Genomic DNA, 23,613 nt, shown 5'->3' with positions numbered 1-23,613 from the left:
CGTTTTCCAGACTGAAATATATCCCCATGAGCTGTGCAGTGCATGCACCGTGTCCAACCTCTTAAAGTATCATCAGACCTGTGATGCATCATGTTGCACAGATGGTCAGAACACGCACAGTAAATGAAAATGTTTGGGATACATCCAATTTGCTGTGCTTGTGCAAATCAACAGGATAGCACATGCACAAGAGGCCCAACCACAAGCAGACTTACTGTGAGTGGGCACACTACATACAGCGCAGAGGGCATTTTCAGTAAGGGTAAGGATCTATTCGGGTGCAGAGAAAAGGCTGGGATTACTAGACATCTGGAAATCTTGACTCATGTACAGAATCATTGAATATAACCTCTGGACAAAATTTCTGGCTGGGCAAGGACACATCTGGGGAAAGTCTATGCAAGTCCCTCTGCCTACTCCATCAAGAAATAATGCAGAGGGGCCTGGGGCCTTCCCAGCTCTCTCCACCGCATCATGAGCATGAGAAGGAAATCCATGGGCTACTTCCATATCCATTTATTCCAATGAGGGGTCACCCCACTCTTAAGAAGCACTGATGTCTTTTGCGCAGACATAAAAAAAACCAGCAGGACTTAAAATCATACAGTAACAAGAGAGAGCTGGCTACTCTCTACTATATTCCCTTTACGTATTTAACATAAATGAAATTCAGCAGATACCTGCTTTTGTTAATTTACATGGCCTATGGTTTTCAACCCAGTAGCTTGTCCTTGAACCCTGAAACACTGGAACAGGTTGCCCAGAGAGGTTGTGGAGTCTCCATCCTTGGAGATGCTCAAAACGTGACTGGACAAAATCCTGAGCAACCTGCTACAGTTTACTCTGCTTTGAGCAGGGGAGCTAGACTAGATGAGCTTCCTTCCAACCTCTATAATTCTGTGGTGGATGTCTTTCCCTTCAGTTTTGTAGATGTGCTTGCCTTCCAAAGAGTAATTCATTGCTCACACCATGGAGTTTAAAATGGCATCTCTACCCTAAGCCATGTGAGAGCGCAAAGATGCTGTACGTGCAAGATGGGCCAAATCCTCTACCGTGATCTGCAATTATCAACAAAAAGAGACCAAAAAATACAAAGCTTCATCAACAGGAGAGAGAGCGAGGAAGGACTATGCTAGCACACTGCAGCATTCCAGTATCTGTGACTGGTAAACAGCTGTTTTATATAAGGCTTTACATACACAGCTCCAGAGATGAGATGAAGGCCAGTGCATCTTTAGACCAGGCTCAGCATGCCACATCCAGACCTTCTGCAGCTATATGCCCTCCAGCCTTGCCTCTCCTCTCCCCCATAAACATCCTTTGTTATGTTGCTCTGAAACTAACAGCAACCTGCCTACAGACTTCTACATGAATAAATGAAACTCTTAAAATCTAGACTCAAGACTGAAAGATCACCAAATGCAAGATGCCCATACACATATAACCCTTGACGTACCTACGCCAGCTGAAGATTTGTGCATATCCAGGGATATCTGAAAGTTGTGCACCTTGTCCGTAGGAAAAATCATAGCAAGCTTCCAAGCAAGGTATAAAATAAGTGCTAAAATATTGAGCTAGGAGTAAGGCCAGACTGTATTTCTCCTCCTGTAATAAATCGGCACTGTATGTACATATTAAATCTAATCCCTTGATGTGTCCAGTTTCAGTGATAAAAACTTGGCGAGCAGGGCAAAAGTTATTGGGTAGAGATCGATATGTTTGCTTGTTGTCCTTGATTGGCAATAATGTGACATTCTCTCCTTGACTGCAAGAGGCGCTTTTGTGATTTGGGAGCATAAAGAAATTCTGTACTTGACAGATTTATACACTAGGAATACACTAATGTCCTTTGACCCGCTTAAGAATAAATACGACCTACCAAATTGTCATTTTTATGGGTATTTACAACTGAGACACTTTGTAAACCTAAGAACTAATATTTCCCAAAGGAAATCTGTGCTCTCGAATCTTGATAAATTATTGAAAAATATAAGCCACTACCAGTCCTACAAATTCTCTCTTCTATTTTTCCTATTTTTAGTTACACAGGAGTTGTCAAAGCAGATTGGGCCACTGATCTATTTCATCAGGAACACTGCTGCAGCCATGGCTAGTGCTTCAGAGGAATCCTATAGTATTTAGCTATTTGATCAAGGCTGTGTAAGAGAGAATTCTTTCCTGAAACTTGCAGGTTTTCAGTATGCAATTGGAATATTAATCATATAATTATTTAAGCTCTCAAATTACTATCATAAAAGCACTGCAGACTATAGTTTCCCCAGCCCAAACATCAGTGGCTTCATTTGCTCTCAAGAATGCCTCAGCAAAATTGTAGCATTGTTTGCATGGGGCCTAGTGCAAGGACTAGAATAGGCTATCCTGGTTCACCCACGTTCCACTGCTCTCCACTTCATGGGTGTGATGCACGTACTCTGTAAATTTGATAACCATGTTACTGACCTGCTACATGCCTACTTTCTTAACTCTGCAGGCAAGGTGACCCGAGAAGCCTCCACTTGATTGCTGTACCTTAACTCCTCACCTACCCACCCACTTGCTGCATTTGTTCCTTCCATCACCTCTGGACTGTCTCTGCCCCCAAAGGCTTCCTGAGAAACCAACCAACCAAAAAGATCTACCTGCAGACGAAAGGAGGAAACAACTGAGATGAGGGCCTTTGTGCCTTTACAGATCTTCCTTGGGAATATGACAGAGCATGGCCATACCTCTGTTCTATAGTTTGGTCTTGAGGAAACAGATGTTTTTCACAAGAGATTGATTTTAAATATTGTCGCCCGTAGCAATAGTTGAAAGCAATTTCCTTTTATCCTCATTTTCCAGCTGAAAGTTGACAAAAAGTCAATACATTTCAAGACAGTATCTAAGACGTGACTCTCACAGTATTTTTCCAGCAGAAGCTTTTTCTTTTTTCCCCTCCTTTTGGTTATTTGCCTCTACAAAGTACAGACCCTCCCATGCAGAGGCTTTCAACATTTCAGATCTTGACTAAAGCATCATGACGTGGAGCTCATCTCTACTTTTACTTCCTTTTCTAAGGGCAGCTGCTTCTCTATTTTACTTTGTGCATCTGTGGACAACAGAATCTTTTCTCTATCACAAGAATGTCTTCATTAAGTCAGTTTCTGCCTTCAGCTTATTCTTAGTCTTCTGCATACTATAATCTATGTGTATGCACAAGAAAGGCTCGAGAGGCAAAATGAAAAAGCAGGAAGCTGGAAGAGAAAACAAGTCAGGAACTCTGGGAAACTTAAGCATCTTTTCTTGTCCTTACTATGCTGCCTTCTTTCCATCCTTGTCTACTGTTGCATTTGGGATTCCTTCCCACAAAATAAGAATGGTACAGCTAATATAGTGACTACAGCATGAAGTGACACAATTCTGAATTTAATTACTATCTTCAACGCTTAATCTCATACAAGATTTGGCAAACTAGGATCTTTAAAGTTACTTTTACACACTTAACTTACACTTTTGCACTTAAGTACGGACTTGGTGATAGAAGATTCCTACCCATTCATCATATGAGAACACTGACTGAAGTTATTAAACTTAATGTAGGTCTTCAACAGCCATTATATGAGAAACAAGCTTTCTATCCCTAAAATAAGTGTTCAAAGGCTCAAATAATCCTTGCCACCAAGTGTCAGTGGGTAGGAAAAAAAAAAAAAAAAAAAAAAAAGAATACAAGTTCCATATGCCTCAACATGAACAATTTATTGCAAGCCCCAGTACAAGAACCAATTCTTATAAAAGCAAAGAACTAGTTGGGTATGTTGCCCTGATGCCTCTGTGGAGGAAGCCTACTTCAATACATCTTTGAAGGACTTTAACTCCTGATGACATTTCTGCTGCGGGGAGCCCAGAGTGGAGTGTGTGTATGGGGGTTACATTCAATTAAGCACCATGGCACAAAAGGAAAATCTCAGCCCAAATCTCCACCTTTTTTGAAAAAAAGAGGATAACAAACAACAAATCCTTTAGGTTTCACAGATTTGTGATCACCTTGCAATCACACTGCAAATGCTTATGAACAAGAACACACATAGTTCTGCTCCTAAGCTCCGTTTCTAGGTTCCAAGAGTTCTTTATTACGCCAGTTCCAGGACACTGTGCTTATAACATTAAACACGAGCTCAAAACAATTATTTCTCTGAAGAGCTTCCAGCTGATAGGGCAGAAATGGCTGCAGCACAGTAAACATTGAGAGCTGCGTGGATACCAGGGGCAAAGATGCAGAGAGTGAGAGAAGTTTTGGAATGAAAACCTTTTCATGGTTTCTTTTTGAAGATAAATACATTGTGCCTAAATCTGTTCCTAAACCACAGAGCTGTGAATTCCAACTGTAGAATTTGCTACAGAAATCACCCCTTACTGCCACAGTTATCCTACAGAACTTCAGCTTTCATTCAGTAAAAATGTCTCCCTAAGCACTCATACCAGCAGAGATGATCTTGGAAACATAACCCAGGACTGAACTGATGAAACAATCTGAAGTCAAAAGGAAAAACATCCCCATTTTCACTTCTCCCAAGAGTATCATGTAACATAGCAATTTATCACAGACTTCAATATTTTGCTACAGCCAAAATATTTGGTTTTCTTCCCCTTTCCTGCTCTGCCAGAACCTTCCTGCAAGTCCTTTACATTCTACAGTTTTCCCCCAGTGAGGAGCTCGTGCGAATAGGTGCTGGAAACAAGAACTGGACTCCAGCTTGTAATCAAGGGGTCTGGGGAGACAAAATAATGGGATAATGTGCTGGTACCACAAAGAATGGCTTAAAAGCTGGATCGGCTACCTAGATGACACAAGGAAGAAAATGATCTCTGAAAATTATTTGTAACTCTCACAAGCTTAAGTAGTTCCAGCACTGAAATTTGTTGGAAAAAAAACCCTATACTATTAGGACCAGGGAAAAGTCACTAATGATGATAAAGAAAGTAAGGGCTACTGCACTAAAATTTGGTTCCACTGACAGTGTCCAAACTGCACGGCTGGTGTGCTCTGCGGATGGGGGACCTAGTGGAATGCATCACCCCTCCTGTCTTGCCCATGGGTATTTTTTCAACACAAAAGGGGCGGTGTTTTGGAAAAGAGTCGGAAAATGACTGGTGACCTATATCTAGGCCCAGGAGATGGAAAATATTTCTAAGTCTTCAGTTAGATAAATCTGAAGTGCTGCGAGCTGACCAGCGCTCTTTCATGGGAGTCAGATGTAAGATGGCAAAGGCACATGTTAGTAGATAAACTCAAAACTGGGAGCCAGGAATTTTAGGTAGCATGACTTTCTGGGACTGCACTTCATCAAGTTACCTGCTTCCAGTGCAGGATAAAAGTATGTAAGTTTTAGGAATGGAGTGAGGGGTTTTAAGATTTATATATTGACTTAAACCACAAAGTACTGTTATTTTTATTATCGGTAAGTTCATTGACGACTTATTTGTAATTCCACTAAACAGATCCCATTTTTCCAGGTATCTTTTCTGCACTAAAGGGGGTACTGAATCTTTGTGTGAACTCATTTTGCTACACAAATACATATTTATATTCTTACTGCCTGTTCATAAGTTAACAGCGAGAACCACACATGAAGCACAGGTGGGCACATAAGGGAACTGTGCTGTGAGGAACAAATATTACACTTTCACAATCTATTCTTACATTTCTTATATTCAGCGCAGAACAGACACAAATATGTATAGTAACTACGCAAGAGCAAAATGTGAGACGAAGATGAGATCCAACAAGAAAGGGAGGCCACTATCTGACATTTTAAAAGGGCAAATCGAAAGTAATCAACACCCAACAAAATGCTCAATGTAGGAAGAGGTGATAGCTTAGGATACACTCAGGAAACTGTAATGAGGCTAACAAGTGCTGTGTGTTTTAATGTAAATTAACACAAGATAATCTCTTCACATATTTAAGTGATGCACTTCAACTTAATTAATACATATTTAATAGAAGTCTTCTTGAACAGCTGTTATTTACTTCTGGAGTTTCTACACATTAGCACTGCCTGCTTTGTTCTGCTCTAAAGTTATTCATGCTCCAAAGTACTTTAAGGACTCGGGCTGTATAAAAACTGAACACTCTTCCCAAAAGAGACAGCCTTTCTGATAACTTAGTATTTTTATATTAAATATTCAAACACTTTCTGAACAAAAGGTCAAATTCTATTTACAGCATCTGTGTGAAACAGCCAAGCAGATGTTTAATGCTGCTAGACAAATACTTTTAGCATAAAGAATGATAAACAGTTGGCGATCAACCACCTTCCCAGGCTTTAAAATCAGCTTTCCTTTACTTCTTGTCCCTAAATTCTGCAGTTAGTTTACACTCAATAATACAGATCCAAATTAAGGCTTGTTCCTCCTGCAAGGGTTGCACAATGGTGTGCTAAAATGCAGTACTAGTAGAGTGAAGGTGCTGTCTACGGTATTCACTGCATGTTCTGAGCATGACACCAACTCATTAGGGTTTTGTCTTACAAAGACTGCTGTGTATGACATTATTTCAGTTACACCTTATATATAGCGTTGAAGTAGTTTTCACTTACCATCCCTTTTATTTAGATGTAAGTCCACTGAAGTCCCGGTCACTTCTGAGATGTCAGGATGCATGTGAACATCAGCATGTTTCTTGTGTTGGTTTATAACACACTACATTTTCACATTTGTAGTAATGAATGTGACTTCTGGCAACTGTAATCAATTCCTTTAAAAAAGGATTATCATTGTTGAACAATCCTTATCAGTGTTTTGGTTAAAGCTTTCAACTGACTACTTTAAAATGTTTATTCTGCTTATGGCATTAGTGTTGACTAGTGCTCATCGCTCACAGGGCAGCCTTTCCAGCTTATAGGTTTACTGAAAATAACTTCCAAACTTGGTGACAATTCTCTTACCTAATATGTGCCAGTACAATCATCATTATATTTCCATACCTGATTGCACTGAAGATTTATGCAACTTGTGAAAGGCCTGAAAATAGCCCTGAACACACAAAGGTGAAAAATATGTACTGATTTAAACACATTGATACTACTAATATCTAAATTCATTCTTTTTTATTTCATTGTTTTTTCCCCTCCACAATAAAGAGGTCAAGGAACTCAATATTTAGGCTAAGAACTTAGAGAATAAATCAGATCAATGCTTTACCTGCCAGATATATTTATATCAAAACATGCAGAGGGTGAATAGATGCAAGAAAAAGAAGATTCAGAAAGCGTCTTTAAGATCCTCAAATATTTCTGTACTGCCTATACCTGCAGCTTCAAGTGAGAGCTGGAAATGGAATGAAGAAGAAGATGATCTAACTAAATATCTTTATGCGTGTGGCTGGTACAAGGCTGGTTTAGCTTTCAGCTACAATCCGTCTCCTGACCACTATGAGGAAACGCAAATGCTAGTGCTGTCAGAAGAGAAACGGTGGGGACAAGAGGGTGGGATGGAACCACATTTTTTGATGGAAGCGCAAACACACGGCAGATTAAAATGCCTATGTAAATACGGACTTGGAAAAAGTAGTGTCAGCCACAACAAACAGGCACCTGAAAGGATTTCTATGCATTGAAACTTTGTCAGTCTGCCCGGGAGGAAAAGGGAGGTAAGCAGAACACCAAAGCTGTCACAGGCTCTGAAGAATCTGTTTTCCAGGAGGCCAGAGATATCTGTCTACTTCTGATGGCAGCCAGGGGGCAGGCAGACTAGTCCAGAGAAACAGCACCCGAGGAGAAGATAATCTCAGGCTGAGATGTTTTCGTATCATCCTTACGTTAACGAAACTAAATTTTCTGAAAAATCTATTTCTGCCTTTGGAAGGAGAATGTATCTTTTGTTCAGAGGAAGAGGGGCAATCTGCTAGCTGACACAAAAAATATTGATATATAAAATGTAACTTTTATTAGGCTCAACAGAAGCCTGATGTATAGTTGTCAAGGAAAGAGAGAGAGATCCCACAGGACAAATTTAGCTCACAGTCCCAAGGAATGAAAACATATGCCCATACTTTATTCATCCATGACACAACAGACATTGCTTTTTTTTTTAAAAAAAAAAAAAACTTCCTTAGAGCTAAAAGAACAAATTGAAGTGCAATCTCTTATAGTATACATGGTCAGACTTGTCATATTTTTCCCCACGTTTTACAGGAAAAATGAAAACCTGTATTTACCTGTCAGTTTTTGTAGAAAAGCTTCCATCGTAATTACACCTGTGTGTACACGAAGGAACCTGGCAGTTTTTAACATCCCTAATACTAGTCTGGAGAGGTACACAGCTGTAGGAGCTTGCTGAAAAATAGCAATAAACCTTTATTAAAAAAAATTTTTGTGAAAACATTTTGACTAAATTCCAACTCTACTTAAAATGTAATTAAATATTTACATTTATTCTCTAATAAGTATTGTAAGTAAATCAATTTCCCAATTATCTTAAATTTTTGTATGGTATACAATTACTACATTTTTCTAATAAATGCACAATTCTAATGAAAAAATAATGATCTTGAACTTTAATAGAGCCCTTCATTTGAGGGGATGAAAGTGCTGTACATTCATTCATTCATTATGTCTTACAACCCCCCTGTGCTGTAGGTACTATTATCATCATTTTACAGATGGGGAAACTGAAAGGCTAATTAACTTGTCCAATTTACAATGCTGTTTGCTATAAACTTAGGGTGTCCTATTGTACTCACATGTGAAAGAAAACTCAGCTCATCCCATGATGAATATTTACTACAAATCCTTAACCTCCATAAGCATTTTACTTATAGTAGGGAATACATTACGCAAGCCTTCAGAGAGTTTGGCTTTGTGGATTTGAGTGCCACAGAAATATGCTGCCTAGAAACGAACATCAGTTTATTTTAAAGTGTCATCTGGTTTCCCAACTAGCTACGGAGATGATGTGCATTTTCATTTAATGTTATTAGCCGTTCCAGTGCACATTTGTGTTTTAATTCTGTACAATGTATCAAACGCCACTTGTATACACACAGACAAAAAACACTGCTTGCTAACAACTTCATCCGCTCAGTTCTCTTATGTGATCCATAAATTTCTTTACTTGGTCAGAATCAACACCATTTGCCCAGTAACCTTCTTTCTTGAAATACGAACCAATTATTAGGGCATTTGCATCCAAGTAATTCCTCACATTCTCCAGAGTCACTCCAGACCCAATCAGCACAGGAATCTTCACAGCCTGTTTAACCTCTGAAGTGAAGAAAATCAGTATTAGGGTTAAGTCCTCTGATCTCCTCTGTCCAGTCTTCAAAGTTCTATCGAGGCTATTTTAACTTGCTCCAACTTATGCGGTTTTCCAACAATAAAGAAAGGTAAGTGTCAAGAAACTCTTGATCATGGCTTTCTTACTTCTACTAGAGGATGAAACAACTTCTCTAGAGAAATGACCTTTAGCTTTGAGCAACCGTTAACACAATACCATTTTGCCTTGCATTCTGTCATTGTGTGAAAGGCTGCAAAATAATATTGCTGGCCACATATCAAGAGGATGGTTTCAGTGCTATGGAAAGGTGGGTCTAAAAATCCCATAGCTGTAATCCCTCTTTTTTCTCAGGGGACCAGGGTCCAGCAAGATCAGCTGGCAGAGAATACACTGCATTCAACCACATTCCTTCAAAGATTGATTCTCCTCCCATGTCCCTGGAAAGAAGAGATGCTGGATCCAGGAAGTCTTTGCACAGCAGGACTAGCATGGTTTTGCTGTATCCTGGACTCTCTTACTTTAGGTGACTATTACCATCATGCTTAGAGGCTCCGTTGTATTTACAGTACTACACACACATGGAAAGGAGCTATGTTTTACTGTTTGTATTGCAGTAGCGCCTGGTACAGATTCCAGGCAAAAGAGGTCCATTGCCTTAACAGAAGATTTACTCCTGCTGGAGTCACCCTGCCTCCTGGGGATTTTTAACTGCTTCTCAATTTCCTTTCACCTTAAAAGAACTGAATAACCCCTGAAAAATCTTCCTATGAAGTAATCAAAATAGAGAAACAAGAGCAAGATGCCATTCTTGTTTGCATTTATTATATTGGCTCAGATTCTTTTTCGCAAGCATGTGGTGAGATTAAGAGTGGCAGAACTATCCAGTAGGGCTGTGCTCATTACAGTTCTTCAGTTATCAGTTTAAATCACAATAATGGTAGTTGGCCTGGTGTATATTCCTGCCAGGTCTCTCTGCTGAATTTATGCTATATGGTTATTTAGCAGAATATCTTCAGTGAAGAAGCAGAAAAGGGCCTTATTCACATGGAAAGGGATAGGAACATGCTCTCTACTTCACAGTAAATTTCAGGGGACCTGGAAGTAGGAAAGCAAGCAGTGGTCATACAGACTACACTGATAAGCTCCAGTTAGTTTACTGGAAAACAAGAAGACAGTATCGATAAAGACGACTTCTCTTTCTATAAATTGCAATGGAGCAAAAAAGACAAAGATTGTTTTTTCTAGACATAGTAGGTGTTTTTCCATCCTCTGGCCCTTTACCTGGTTCCACAAGGACAAATGGGTGAAACATCAAAACACGGCTCACACACTATTTTACTCTCTTCCATCCCTCACGCAAAGGGGTGGATTTCACTCAGCGGCTCAGGTGACCACGCTTGCTGTGAAGTGCAAGCATGCCGAAGAAGCCTCCTGTACAGGAACTGACACCCAGCTCAGTCAAGGTAACCAACATTTTTAGACTGAAAACAAAAGGGGGTGGCTTTTTGGACCATGGAAAGGTTCCCCAGGGATAAAGAACAGGCAGTATTTTCCAAAGAATTTAAGTCAGTACCAGCTCCGGGGGGCGGGGAGGGCCAATTCAAGAGCTACTAAGCACCCTTCTCACTCTTCCCTTTCAAACTGGCCATCCTAAGAGTCACTCCTGTGACTCTTGGGTGCTTCACTGCTTCCTTGAAGAAATGTTGTGAGACATTATTTCTAACCTTTAAAAACATACAAATTGTTGTAAGTGGGATAATAAGCTGACGTAAGATGGTTAAAGCTTGAGGCAACTCGGGAAAGCATGCATGTAACATACAAAAGTGCTCCAAAACACTGTTTATATTTAAAGTTTCATCAGATGCCAAACTTATTAATTATGCTTCAGGAAAGACTAATTATTTATCAACTTTCTGCTTCACTGGAGAAAGGGGATCAGTTAAACTAGAACTCTTTTTAGGTCACATATCCTACTGTTTCTCTGTCTAGGAACAATAACCATTTGCTGCAAACGGTTGAACACAAAAGAATAGAACCATGCAACGCACTCTTTACAGAGAATTTAAAAAAAAAAAAACCTGGATCACACACATGATTAAAAGCAATGGTTATTTCCATGCATATTTTAATTGTCTGATAGTTGTCCTTTTTACAACAAAATAATTCTTTTTTTGGTTCTTTATAGTACTGTTAATGAAATCCTGTTCTAGAAAAATCAGAATTTTAAAGTATTTATGTACTCTTAGGAATATCAGATCTGCTTTACACAGATCCATAATTAAGGTGCTACAACTGACCACAGATTTGTGCACCAGCGTTTTACTGCATTCCCAGAGGGACTGCGTTCCAAGTCAATCTTTGTTTTTATGACAAGGCGTAAGACACATTAGCAGGTAGTTGTTTCATAATTATTTCCCATCAGCAGGAAAAACAAAGAACCAAATTATTAAACAGAGCCTGATCTCAAGGGTGTAAGACAATAGCATAGCTCTATTGGGCAAAGACTGCAACAAGGAAACCTGAGACTGATATGAATCTATCAAAAACCCCAAAGCTTCCCTATACAGCAAGCTATCTAGCGCCTACTGCGATCCATACGTGACATGCTGTCCACACGCAGCTCTTCCTGTGCTTGAGTTTTATTCAGACAGCACACGTGAAGGATGGCAATAGGAGTACCCCATCTACAATAAACCTAGGTTACCTAGTTAAGTATGCTGCAGAAATTACTTTTAAGTCATTCCCAAACATATCAAGGCCTAAAGTTGATTAGTATAAAATGACTTGTCTATTGGCTTTGTTAATGCAAATTCTAACTTGTAAAAGAAAATAAAGCAACAGCAGTGAGATATGCTTCTGCACGGTGACGTGCCGTCATTGTTAGATGTCTCTAAACATAGAGCCCCTTGTTTAAATCTTTTCCAGCTTTCTTCCTCTGACAATATTTTTTGACGCAGAGAGAAAAGGTGACAATTTTGTGATGCTGAAGCAACTAGATCCCAGCGTTTACGGAACTTGCACATTTCTCTACTTCAGTAAACTGTAACTAGAGGGCACTGCGCTCTTTCTTGTGACAGTACGTCTGCAGACATGTCTTTAATAAAATCAAATGAAACAGTGCTTGGTTGCAAAGCACAATGAAAGCATTTGAACTATGGTATGCATAAGTTACATGAAATAAAGGCCAAATGCTCCTAGCTTGAAAACAATGGCAAAGAGCAGTGTAAAAATAAGCACCACTGGGCCAATAACTTGCTCGACTACTCTCCTTTAACAGCTTTTTCATATGCAGCAATCACTGTACCGTACACAACACTATGTTTATGGTAATACTCCACTGTAACACATTTCAGTTTTTAAATTCAAAGGACTTCTTTCCTGTCATTAAATCTCAGGTTTACGAAAAGTACAGATCAGAGACTTGCATCTCCTGTTTTATCTATAGGAAGGTACTGCAAAGGCAGTAGCCTCTGTTTTGACTTAACCAGACCATCAAAGCACGGGAGGGCAAATCAGTCCTGATGCCCCTTGTATGAGCAATTACAAATGAGGTGACAGTCATAGCCAGCTGCTGGTTTTTGTGATGTTCTCTAGTTACTCAGCTGAGACCATTCACTTTGTTTATACCGATAACCAGGCAGTCATTATACAAAGGCTTTGGTCATCTTAATATGGACCGGATTTGAACCGGGAATTTAAGCTGAAAGCATTTATACTCAAGCAGCAAACCCGACATATTCACACTCTCCAATCAAAGAACCTTTTCACAGCGTAACAAACTGGAACAAAGTCATATAACCTCTTAAATGGAAATATGGTCTGTTAAATAAATTAATTGCAATTCAAAATGCTCAGCTACAATTCCTGCTCCTTAATGACTTGAAGGCAGCATTAAGATTTTTAGATCTCCTGCTCCCATGAGCAATGGTGCCTTGGCACACATGCCGAAGCCAGCTGTTTTCTATAGGAAGGTCACTGCTCACTGTAAGAGCAAAGGCTGCCAGTTGCTGTCAAGAGTAACATTGATAGTTGCCTACGAGAAGGTAGTAACACAAACTACAAGCAAAACCCTACTGAACATAGTTCTCTGGCTTGACAGGGAAACACTCGTTTCCCATACCCCATCACAAATCAGTCAATTTAACACACTGATGCAAAGACAAAAAGACTTCTGCATTACTGCACAACAAAGCTGTAAAAAAGACATGACAAAAATCTCATCCGTCTTTCTGGTTCTGCTTTCAAGAGATGCTTTGCAGTGTGATGAAAGGTGCCCAATTGTGTGCATCATCGTAATACAGCACTTCCAGTACTGCATAAATTCGTGAAATGCAAAATTTCACTCACGTCAACACCAACTTTTTATACTGTAGATCTGATTCCTTTTAAGAATCTGCCAACATAGATATGCCTAATCTGTCATTTCCTTATGCCCTGCAATAATGATTTTCAAGTTCTTCTCTTAACCATTTTAAGTCAACAGCCTTCTTGAGAGATGGCTTGCTAACGTCTCAAATTCCTGTGACCTGAGCAACATGAACCCATGATCCTCATATTCTTGCTTCATAGCACAAATTCAAACGGAAAATTTATGTGTGTACTTCATTCCGGCTGCCAACTCTGATTCATTTTGTTCTTTGGACCCAGAAGTGGAACAAGACCGAGACTGACATTTTTTCACAGGAAAGAAAAGCAGAATTCGTGGTGTTGTCTGGTTGAGGTCCTATCATAAAAAACCTACGGGCCTACAGGACAGGTTTTGCTCTCTGACATATGAAATCAAGGGAGGTTGCATGCACATACTGGAAAGCAGAATTTAACCTCGGATTTTGCCCTAAGATTTATTAAATTCATTTTTTTAAAATTTAATCTGCATAAAGAGTGTGACAACATTAATAGAAGGCAGAGATGGAGCTCCAGACTAATGAAATTTTGCAGTCTCTAAAACAGACCTAGCTTTTAGCGTGATCTGTTCTCCGTATCATTTCTAGTTTATGAAACGAAAAAAACCCAATTCACGAGCCCAGTTTTCACACTAAACCATCATTTTATTTTTAACACTGATGAACTGAAGTGCATTCATTTATCATCTGTTCGTTGGCCAACAGTTTGTTTAATGTGTATAAAACGAAAATCCATTTTGACAAGTTCAACATGCCTTTTAAATGCTGATAAGCACATATGATATGGGTAAAATACCAAAAAAGCTGAATGATTTCACATTATTCTAAGCGCTTGAGGCCCAGGTCTCTAACGACAAGTAAGTAAAGTATGTTTTTCGCTTGTTTTTTCTTCTTGCATGATAACAAAGAAAGAATAGCAACTGGGTGGTTTAGACCAGAACATGCTAAAGAAATGGAGCCCGTATCTTCCTTCAACAATTATTTCTGGCAAAGGTATTAATATTTTTTAAGTTTGACTAAGCATGCACTAATTAATTTTGCAGATTCATCCCTACAATTGCAGATGATCACTGCAATTTGAAATAGAAATTGCTTCAAAGGCAGCTGTGGATGTCTAATATTTCTCGTGACTTGCCCACACTTGAATAAAAGCGATATTTTTAAAATCTGTTTTAGCTAACATTTTAGCTAGCATGTTTTAAAACTCCAGATTAGATAGATGAATATACTTTAAGCTGGGTGTCCACCTTAGAGTTCACCTAATCTAAGTTGCATACAAGTCTCTGTCTGCCGTAGCACTTTAAATGCCAACGCTAAATGATGTCAGCACAAGTAAAATCTTTAAAAAATACACATTCTACTTTATGTAGACAAACTCTCAAATTCAATTCACTAATCTAAATTAGAATTAGTCATTAACACAGAATGAAAATTCCAGGATGGGAGCAATCCAGTTTCATGAAGACAGTTCAAATTTATGCCAGTATAAAAATATGAAGAATCACATAACAGTTCCGCAAAGGTCAGAACTCACTTCCTGGTAAGAAGTCCACAATATTTAAAAATTATGTAAATGCCATATAGTTTTCTAACAGTGAAGTAGTATTCTTTCTGAAAATCTTCTAAGCAGTATTTTCCCTGGTATCACTGTTTGGAATGCTACCAAATTCAAATGCCCCCTTTCCTGCAGAACTTCCACCTTCATTTTGGAAGATCTACATCTTTCCATTGAAAAGTACTTTTAGTCAGTTAGTTAACTTTTTAGTAAGGCTATGATGCAACTTTTTCTTATACTATAACTTTTTAGAAATTGAACCTCATTGCGTAAAAATGTCATCCTCAGTATCATTCTGTTTTATAAAAGCTTGAAATAATTTTCATGTTTATCCCACCAAACTGTTGTCTAGAAACACATCACAGACAATCTAAATAGAACCTCAATCACAGTAGTTTTGCTGTATCAAATCAAACTGTCTAGAGAAAGAGTTTCTTTTCTTCCCCCCTTTTTTCAAGCACAGCAGATATATAGATTTCTCTCTACATTAATCCAGAAGCTGATTCACTGCCTGCCGTCTGACCTTCGTATGACAGCTCTCACCTTTCAGCTCTTTCGGATCGGCGGGCATTGCAGTAGCTGTTCCAGTCAATATGACCCCATCAGCCAGGAAGAACTCAGCCGCCTTTGCCGTCTCGGCTACACTGACATCTGCCGTCAGAGCGTGAGCACTGTAAACAGCGGAAACGCACCCTCTGGTTACTTTCGGCACACGTGTTTGTTATCCATCTTGTTGTATGTTTAGACTGCATTTCTTCATCTTCCCTGCTGTCAGAACAACTGAAAGGAGGCTTTTTAAGAGAAGGTAAGCATCCTATATCAAAATGAGAAGATTGCAATATGAACAAGAGAGACAGAAAAAAAAGAGAAGAGCATTTCCATCACAGTGTCATAACTGACTGACCTATTGCTCTGGGTCTTTGCTCTGTCTCTAAACAACAATCGCTAAATGTGAACTACCAAGCATAACTGAGACATGTTGAGCACCTGCATTTCAGAAACACTGAGCGCACACAGCTTTTCTGGCTCCAAGTGGGAGTTGCGGATGTTCGGCCATTCATAAATCAGAACCCGTTACCTAGAACTGAATTAACCCTCCACTTCATTTCGTGGAGTCCGACTAACACAAAGTATGCTCACTACCTGTAACAGAGTCACAGGAACCATCCTCACGTAGCAGTTACTGCTGATATCAGTTACCTGCATCTTATCTTTGAAACAGCAGTGCTTGGTACACAGATGATGCACTTTGCCTGAAACCTACAACAACAGCAACTTTTAATTTAAGTAGTTCTAAACTTTGAAAGAATTCCAGTCATTGCAGGTTAAATATCTCATCTTCTGCTTTCTACTTAAAAAGAAATATAGAAACACCAATGGCTACGGCCAATCTATCACACTGATAAGTGGTGACAGAGCCAGGATGGAGACCGCCCCGGGGCAGCCCGTGCTTTGCCCGGTATGGAGCAGCAGCACATGCTCATTCTGCAGGTGTTTGCACTCATGGTGCTGGGTACAAAAGTCACTATACTAATTCCCCTTCTGCAGCTGCAGAAAGGCAGCTCTAAGTTAAGTACATAAGACACATAATGAGGTAGAAACAAGACTAGCATGTAAAGAGTAGCTATAAAGGAACGAGTAAACTATAAAATAGCTTCTCTTGATTTAGAGAATAGGAGGCTAGCAACTCTTGGTGGCAGGTATATATTTCTAAAATAAAAAAATTAAAAAAAAAAAACACACCCCTAACGAGTCCTTTAACCTCTCCTCCTCAGCTTAGGAATCTCACTGAAACAAAGATCTCTTTTCCTCTCTCAAAAAGCAACCCCTTCAAATAGCAAAGAGTGCAACCCAAATGTCAATTTATCAATTGTCAAGACAAAAAAGAGATCACATGATACAATCAATTTTGGGAAGAAGTGCAATGCAATGTATTTTTAAAAAACACTCAAAAAATATATATATAAAGTAATTAGAAAGAAACCACTCTGGAAGAACCTTAAAACTTAATTTGACCACATTGCATCATTTCCTCTATATTTTGCAACAATTAGTTTATTAAAAAAAATCAGTTAGTTAAGATCTTCAGGTTATGCCCATGATAACCTAATTCAAATGTTTATATTTAGTATGTAGGTAATTTAGCATGTATAGTATGTAACATTTGAATAATTCTTCTGGGGAAAAAAAAGAGTAACATCTACATAGCTGAAAGTATCACATGACAATTATGATAAAATACGAGCAGAAGAGAAACTGGATTCATCTGTCACAAGTTCCTTCTGTTTGATAATCATAGAGCATAATCTGCATACAGACAGCATTGATTTAAGTAGAAGAAACCAGTATTGTTGGCATAAAGGCAAAAAAAAAAAAAAAAAGAGAATAGCTTTCTAAAATGCCACAATCCTATGATATGGATGCTTTGCATGTGGCAACTGCTTGCATAATTAAAAATAAGCTTGGATGCTTAGCCTGCTAAACAAAAAATTTCTTTAAAAAACAGACATATAGCTAAGGATATAACATCTCACCTGATACGACATGCAACACATTTACAGTCTACACTTACAAATCTTAAAGGTTAAACAACTGCTAACTTCACAGATACAACAACCTGCAACTTACAGGTGCAAATTTATCTGTAAACATTTTCCCTAATGGCATTGCAAGACCTTGTTTGAACAATAAAGTTCTCCCGATATCATTAACTTTCCAGACACTAAACAGATATTTTAAAAAACAAAACAAAACCAGAAATGGAGAAAAAAAATATCTGATCACTGTTACATTAACATTTATATAAAATATTGCTTGCATTTACCTATGTTTCTTCTTAATATCAGCAAAAATCTGAATGTTCTCTGCTCCAATTTGTTTTCTGTATCGTAGCAGGTTGCCTGCACAGGCATTTATAATCCCTTCATCAGCAACATGAGAAAACACAAACCCTTCAGCTCGGATGAAATCAAGACCTGGAAAAAAAGTAGTACTATTTTATCCAAAACTGAAGACTGAGAAACAGAAATACTAAAACCAACCAAACACCTTACTGCCCTTACTATTTGGTCCCAATACAACTTGTTCCAACCTTGCTTTCCCACATATTTAAATCTTACAGCCGCTATCCTCACCCATGTTCTCTCTGAGCAATTCTTTCCATCCTGCTACCTCCAATTCCTCTCTCTCCCACACAGTGCACCAGTTTTTCCTCCCTGCCCACACAGTTCCTTCCTCTTTCTCAGCCCCATCAGTCCATACACTGTGGCTCAGCATCTGCCACTGCGAGCCCTGCCCCTTGCCATGATGTGTCCGCAGCACAGGCCAAAAAAGCCTCCTTTGCCCTAATGATGTGGCTGCTCTGCAAAAGAGAGCATTAACTTGGGTCTCTCTCCTCTTCCCAGAGGAGAAGGGGAAACAGGTTAAAAAGTACGTTAAAAAGTGACACGGAGGCAAACAGAGGAATAGCTTAGAGGAATAGCTTCTTTCTTTAGGAAATTAGGCAAGAAAACACAGCCTGCGGTGCACTATATATAACCTACATTTAACCTCTCTACTTGAATGTAGCTTGGGTTTTCTATACATCACCACATTAACAAATCACCTCTTGAGCTGTGGCAAAGGTACAGAAAGACTGTATCTGGGAAGAGTGGCACATTTTCCACTCCACTTCAAACTTCCTGTGAGCATCAACTCTGTTATGACTTAGCAACACAGTTTTAACCACGTTCATTCATTCTTTCAGTGAGGAAGCTTTTGTGAGACGGATGCTGAAGAGGAAGGCTAAGGACAGAAAGTGACTTTACACAGGTCATTCACCTACTGTCTGGTAACACTACGCACCCTTGAAATAATTCTGTATCGAAAACACCAATGCCTTGGGCTATGGTGTAATAAACCGCTGTCAGGCACAAGAGAATAGAATTTTGACTCCTTTAGAGTATTCTACTCTTCTCTCCAATTTTTCCATAGCCTGGAAGTTTATTTCGCCTGTCACTTAAATGCGTAAAGGCTCTGCACTAATTTTTCTGCAGCTTCTCCTGTTCTCCGAGTTTGCTTTAGAGCTTTATTCCAGGCCCTTCCGAAGTTCTGCTGCTTCTCCAGTTTTGGAGCGAGCCGCACACTTAGCGCTGACATTGTACCAAGGAAACAAACACGTGGGAAGGCAGCCGTCAGGGGTGCAAGTCCACCTCCTGGAGGCCTGCTTAGGCAGCAGAGGACTCATCTTAACACATTTCCAATATAAACAGAAACGAGGTCTTTACAATACATTTATCAAATGACAAGGTATCTATTTATTTTAAAAGTGAAATTTCAGTTGCATTTCAGAAGCCCTAACGCTGCAGAAACAGAAGCTTATGCACAAGAGAGGAGAGTCTGCATCGCTCTCAGCAACACCGATTCCAACCAACAAGACACATCACAGACGGACGCCAAATCACATACGGATTGTCCGGTGTCCTGAGATTAGCAGGTAAAAAGCATGGAGCGTTCTCAGGGTGCAAAGACAGGAATTTATCACAAGTACAAAGGTACTAGTAGGCACTTGGCAAGAAACGCAGGGCGAAAAACTAGACTGATATTTCTTTATGTAGGAAAAAAAGCTGTTTTATTTAAATGACTGAAGTTTACAGAGTATTTCAGAGTTAAATAAGAGAAATCAATTCTCCTGCAATTATAAGACTACCATCAAATCTAGAAATCCATTAAATTTTCTGCAATCATAGTCTCTTGGCCCTTATGACAAGGGCTATTCATTCAGTAATATCATTTATTGAAATCACTGCTTGTATGTTGTTTGTTAATGTTTGATATGTGTTTCCTTAACTTAGGAATTTGAGCCTTTCTCCTACACATTAGGATAATACTTAGTTTAACAGGGCTGTGCTCTCTATCTGGATCTCTGGGGGCTACTGAGATACAAATTTTAACCAACAGTAATATGGTGCAGGCACCAAATCATTACCCTTCTCTTTTATGAAGCCATAATCGGATTGCACTAATGAATTCATTTTTAGGCTCATAAAACTGTGGAAATGATACTGTTGCTTATTTTCACATTTGGCAAGTTGAAAAGTAATAGCCGTTAAATAGTTAATAGGCAGTTCCATTTCTGACTTATATGGAAGCAAAAAACCCTTGTAAACTCACTGGAAAACAAGAACAGGAAACTTCCAATGAAATCTAGTAAACAAAAGTTCAAGACTATATTAAGAACAGGGAATCAAGTATTTAGCACTTGCAGGGCTTGTTTAAGGAAATAAAGTTTGTCTCTTTTTCAAAACCTAGTAATTGTTATTATATTTACTTAACCGTAGTTAACACAGCTTTGCCTAAACAGCTGTGAAGGTCTATCAATTGTTACAAGGAAGCTTGATTTCTTTTTTCCTTCCCGTGACAGTTGATGATGAAAAAATTATCAGAGATTGAAACATTTCTTTTGCTGCATCAAAAAAATATTGCAAGATTGATTTAATGGAGGAAATACGACTTTTACATTACCCATGTTAGACACTACAAATGTACATATCACTGCATTTTAACAACATAAAATTGTGAATTGGATACAATCATTAAGAAGCCCTTCCTAAAGTACGTCCCTTCCTTGAGGTACAAAATGAAAAGGAGCAGGGAGCCAGAATTTACTGCCTTCATAGAAGCAGGATCTGGCCTCTGCAAGGCAGCAGCTCCTGGCTGCTGCTGCATTTGGAACTGCTTTATACAAAGGCAGGATACTGTAGGTGAATTTACCAGTGGTATCTTATTTCCTATGAGCAGTAAATCCTGACTCTCAGCTCTCCTTGACTTCCTAATTCAAAACGAATCTGAAAAACACTGATTTTGTGCTGAAAATAAAAACTCTGAGGAATACTGACTTTGCCTGCTATTGATGCTGGAGGCACAGAGTCTGCATGCTATGGAAGACCCTTTACTACTCAGGAAATCGATTTGCAACAGCTCCTTCCCCACTCAGCATGAACTCAAGCCTGGGGGAAGCAGCGCTGCCAGCCGAGTCCTTGGCAGTATCTCGCCTGGAGAGCCTGCGGCGCTCACTACCTTGGTCCACAGGTGCTCCCACAGCACACGCACCTGCACTCTTCCTGCTGGCATTCCCCGCAAACTGTGAGTATCGTGATACCTAAAGAAACAAAAAAGGCAGCATACAATTCTGCCCACTTCCACCCCACCATAAACACTACCATGCACTCTAGCAAAGAGGAATTCCTGGGGAGAAGAACAGACACTTTCTCCTATAGCAAGAACATAATTATAAAAGAACCTGGAGATAACTGGGTGTCAGCTGGCGTGAAGCCTTGCTTGATCAGCTAGCAACTGTCATCACTGCTGAAGACTAATTCAGAAATGGAGACGCACGGGATTTCAGTAACACGATCCTCAAAAAACAAAGGGCACTTTCACAGTTAGCTGGAGATGGCAGAAGATAAACTTTTAGAGACTGAATCCTGATTCATGGAGAATGTTACACAGGCTCATCCAGGTGCAGAGAAGCTGCATTTTGTAACGAGTGCTACTGTCCTTGCTCCCGATCACCCAGACTGAAGATCTGACCAAAACAGGAGACCATAACTCATCTATGGCCCGTGTGCTCGGCTTTTCCACCCCACGGAGTCAAGATACAACACGGAGGTGTAACTGAAATACAGGAAGCGTTCCCATGTATCATTACTTAGAGACAGCTGTAGGGACTGTTTTATGCTCCAAAGATCAGCAGAGGGCTAGGCCAACATCTTCCACTACGCCAGTACTTCTGGAAATTCTTTTCACCATTAGCTTTATCTGCCTTAGATTAATGATGGGCCAGTTGTTTAGTTCTTTCAATCGCTGCCACATTTTGGTAATGGAGAACATAGAATATATGCAAAAGGATAAAGGGAATTTCATCAGCATATTTTCCCTGTATTATAAAGGCTCTGCATTTGCTCTGCAAAGACCTACACTGATAGATTAGAGCCAAGCTGAACATCTCATTAGTGCAAGCAAAACCATATATAGCAGCTGAAAGCCTTTGAATGATTCCTTTAGAAATAATAGTCCTGCTCTCTTATATGAATACTGTTTCATAGTTAGCAAACTTTCAATAAAACAAAAACCATGTAATTTGGAAGTAGGTCAACAAACACACACCGTTGAGTACATGAAATCTAGCAGACAGTTCAAACATACAAAATGGTTAACTTCAGGAAATGATGCACTGGTTAAGTAAGGAAAAGCTAACACTACGCACAAAATCTGACCTAGACTCAGTGAACATATACCAGACATTCCCGAGTGTTGAAAAATGATAATCAGTAATATTTGATAAGCAAAAAAATAAATAAGGGAGAATTTGGATTTTTATCTCTTCTACAAAAGCTCAAGCCCTGCTTGTATGCATCATTTGGTTTCAACCTCAAGCAGATGTAGTTAATCAAATCAGAATCTACAAACAGGAAATTATACACCTCTAAAAACACATGGTACACCTGTTAATAATGAACCAATTGAAAAATAACCCTAGCAAACAAATTCTGACACAGTCACCATTTGCTGCTCCATAAAGGCCAGTTTAGTTTCATAAAACAGGAAAGAATGAAGATAAGACAGTCTTTGGGGGATGCCATTAAAATTAACTATTAAGAAAGTGCATTCTTCTAAAAATAAGTATTTGAGGCTAAGATGGCTTCCAGTTAAAAATATAAATACAAAACTGTACTTTACTGTATTATGTCCATGTTTTGAGGTCTGTGGTTATGTATAGATAGCACTGTATTTTACATTAAAAGAGTATAAAAATTGAGCAGGAAAAGACTCAAACATTAAGAAATACGTGACATGAATCTGCCCCACTATTTGTGTATATACTGATATTAATTTTTATATGGGCTAGTATTATCGTATTAGTTTTTAGGACCAAAGGAAAATTATATAAATTTTAACAGAACTTCCTGAAAACAAATCTGAAAGCAAAAGATTCCCCACAGTTCATCATACTGATGTTTGTCTGTGTGACGTGACGGGAAAACACGGAGCCTGCTAGCAAGGCCTGTGGTTAGGAGGAAGCAATGGCCTGTAGGATAGCTTTGGGGCAAACAGAATCACAGTATCACAGAAGGGCTGAGGTTGGAAGGGACCTCTGGAGATCATCCAGTCCAACCTCCCTGCTCAAGCAGGGTCCTCTAGAGCATATTGCCCAGGATCACATCCAGACGGGTTTTGAATATCTCCAGCGAAGGAGACTCCACCACCTCTCTGGGCAACCTGTTCCATCAGGTTGCCTCACTGAACCCCTGATCTCGGCTCATTCTGGGCCGGAGAGCATTTAGTGCTGATATAATAGCTGGCAATAACCTTCTGGGGCAGGAAGGAGGTTGGCAACAACTGTTTTGGCTCAACAGCTGT

The 23,613-nt window shown here is 39.3% G+C and overlaps 1 protein-coding gene across 6 annotated transcripts in view; it reads right to left on the bottom strand.

Annotated features, from left to right (window-relative positions):
• Positions 1-23,613, bottom strand: part of C10H19orf12 (chromosome 10 C19orf12 homolog) — a 59,532-nt gene that overhangs the window by 25,393 nt on the left and 10,526 nt on the right. For 2 of the 6 annotated variants that reach the window (XR_011143322.1, XR_011143323.1), the window contains exons 4-8: positions 18,038-18,188; positions 15,757-15,884; positions 9,147-9,242; positions 8,198-8,315; positions 6,579-6,736 (exon numbers count right to left, since the gene is read on the bottom strand). Coding sequence is in view for 4 of the 6 variants with exons in the window: in XM_068956193.1 (XP_068812294.1) it covers positions 9,052-9,242; positions 15,757-15,884; positions 18,038-18,188 (470 nt within the window). In the remaining 2 variants the exon portion in view is untranslated. Of the gene's footprint in view, positions 1-6,578; positions 6,737-8,013; positions 9,243-15,756; positions 15,885-18,037; positions 18,189-23,613 lie in introns of those variants that run through there. The other 4 variants (XM_068956193.1, XM_068956195.1, XM_068956191.1 and 1 more) reach the window with 2 other exon arrangements.

The sequence above is a fragment of the Struthio camelus genome, chromosome 10 (genome assembly GCF_040807025.1).
Source record: "Struthio camelus isolate bStrCam1 chromosome 10, bStrCam1.hap1, whole genome shotgun sequence".
Taxonomy (NCBI): Eukaryota; Metazoa; Chordata; class Aves; order Struthioniformes; family Struthionidae; genus Struthio; species Struthio camelus.
This window is presented reverse-complemented; position numbering and strand designations above follow the sequence as displayed.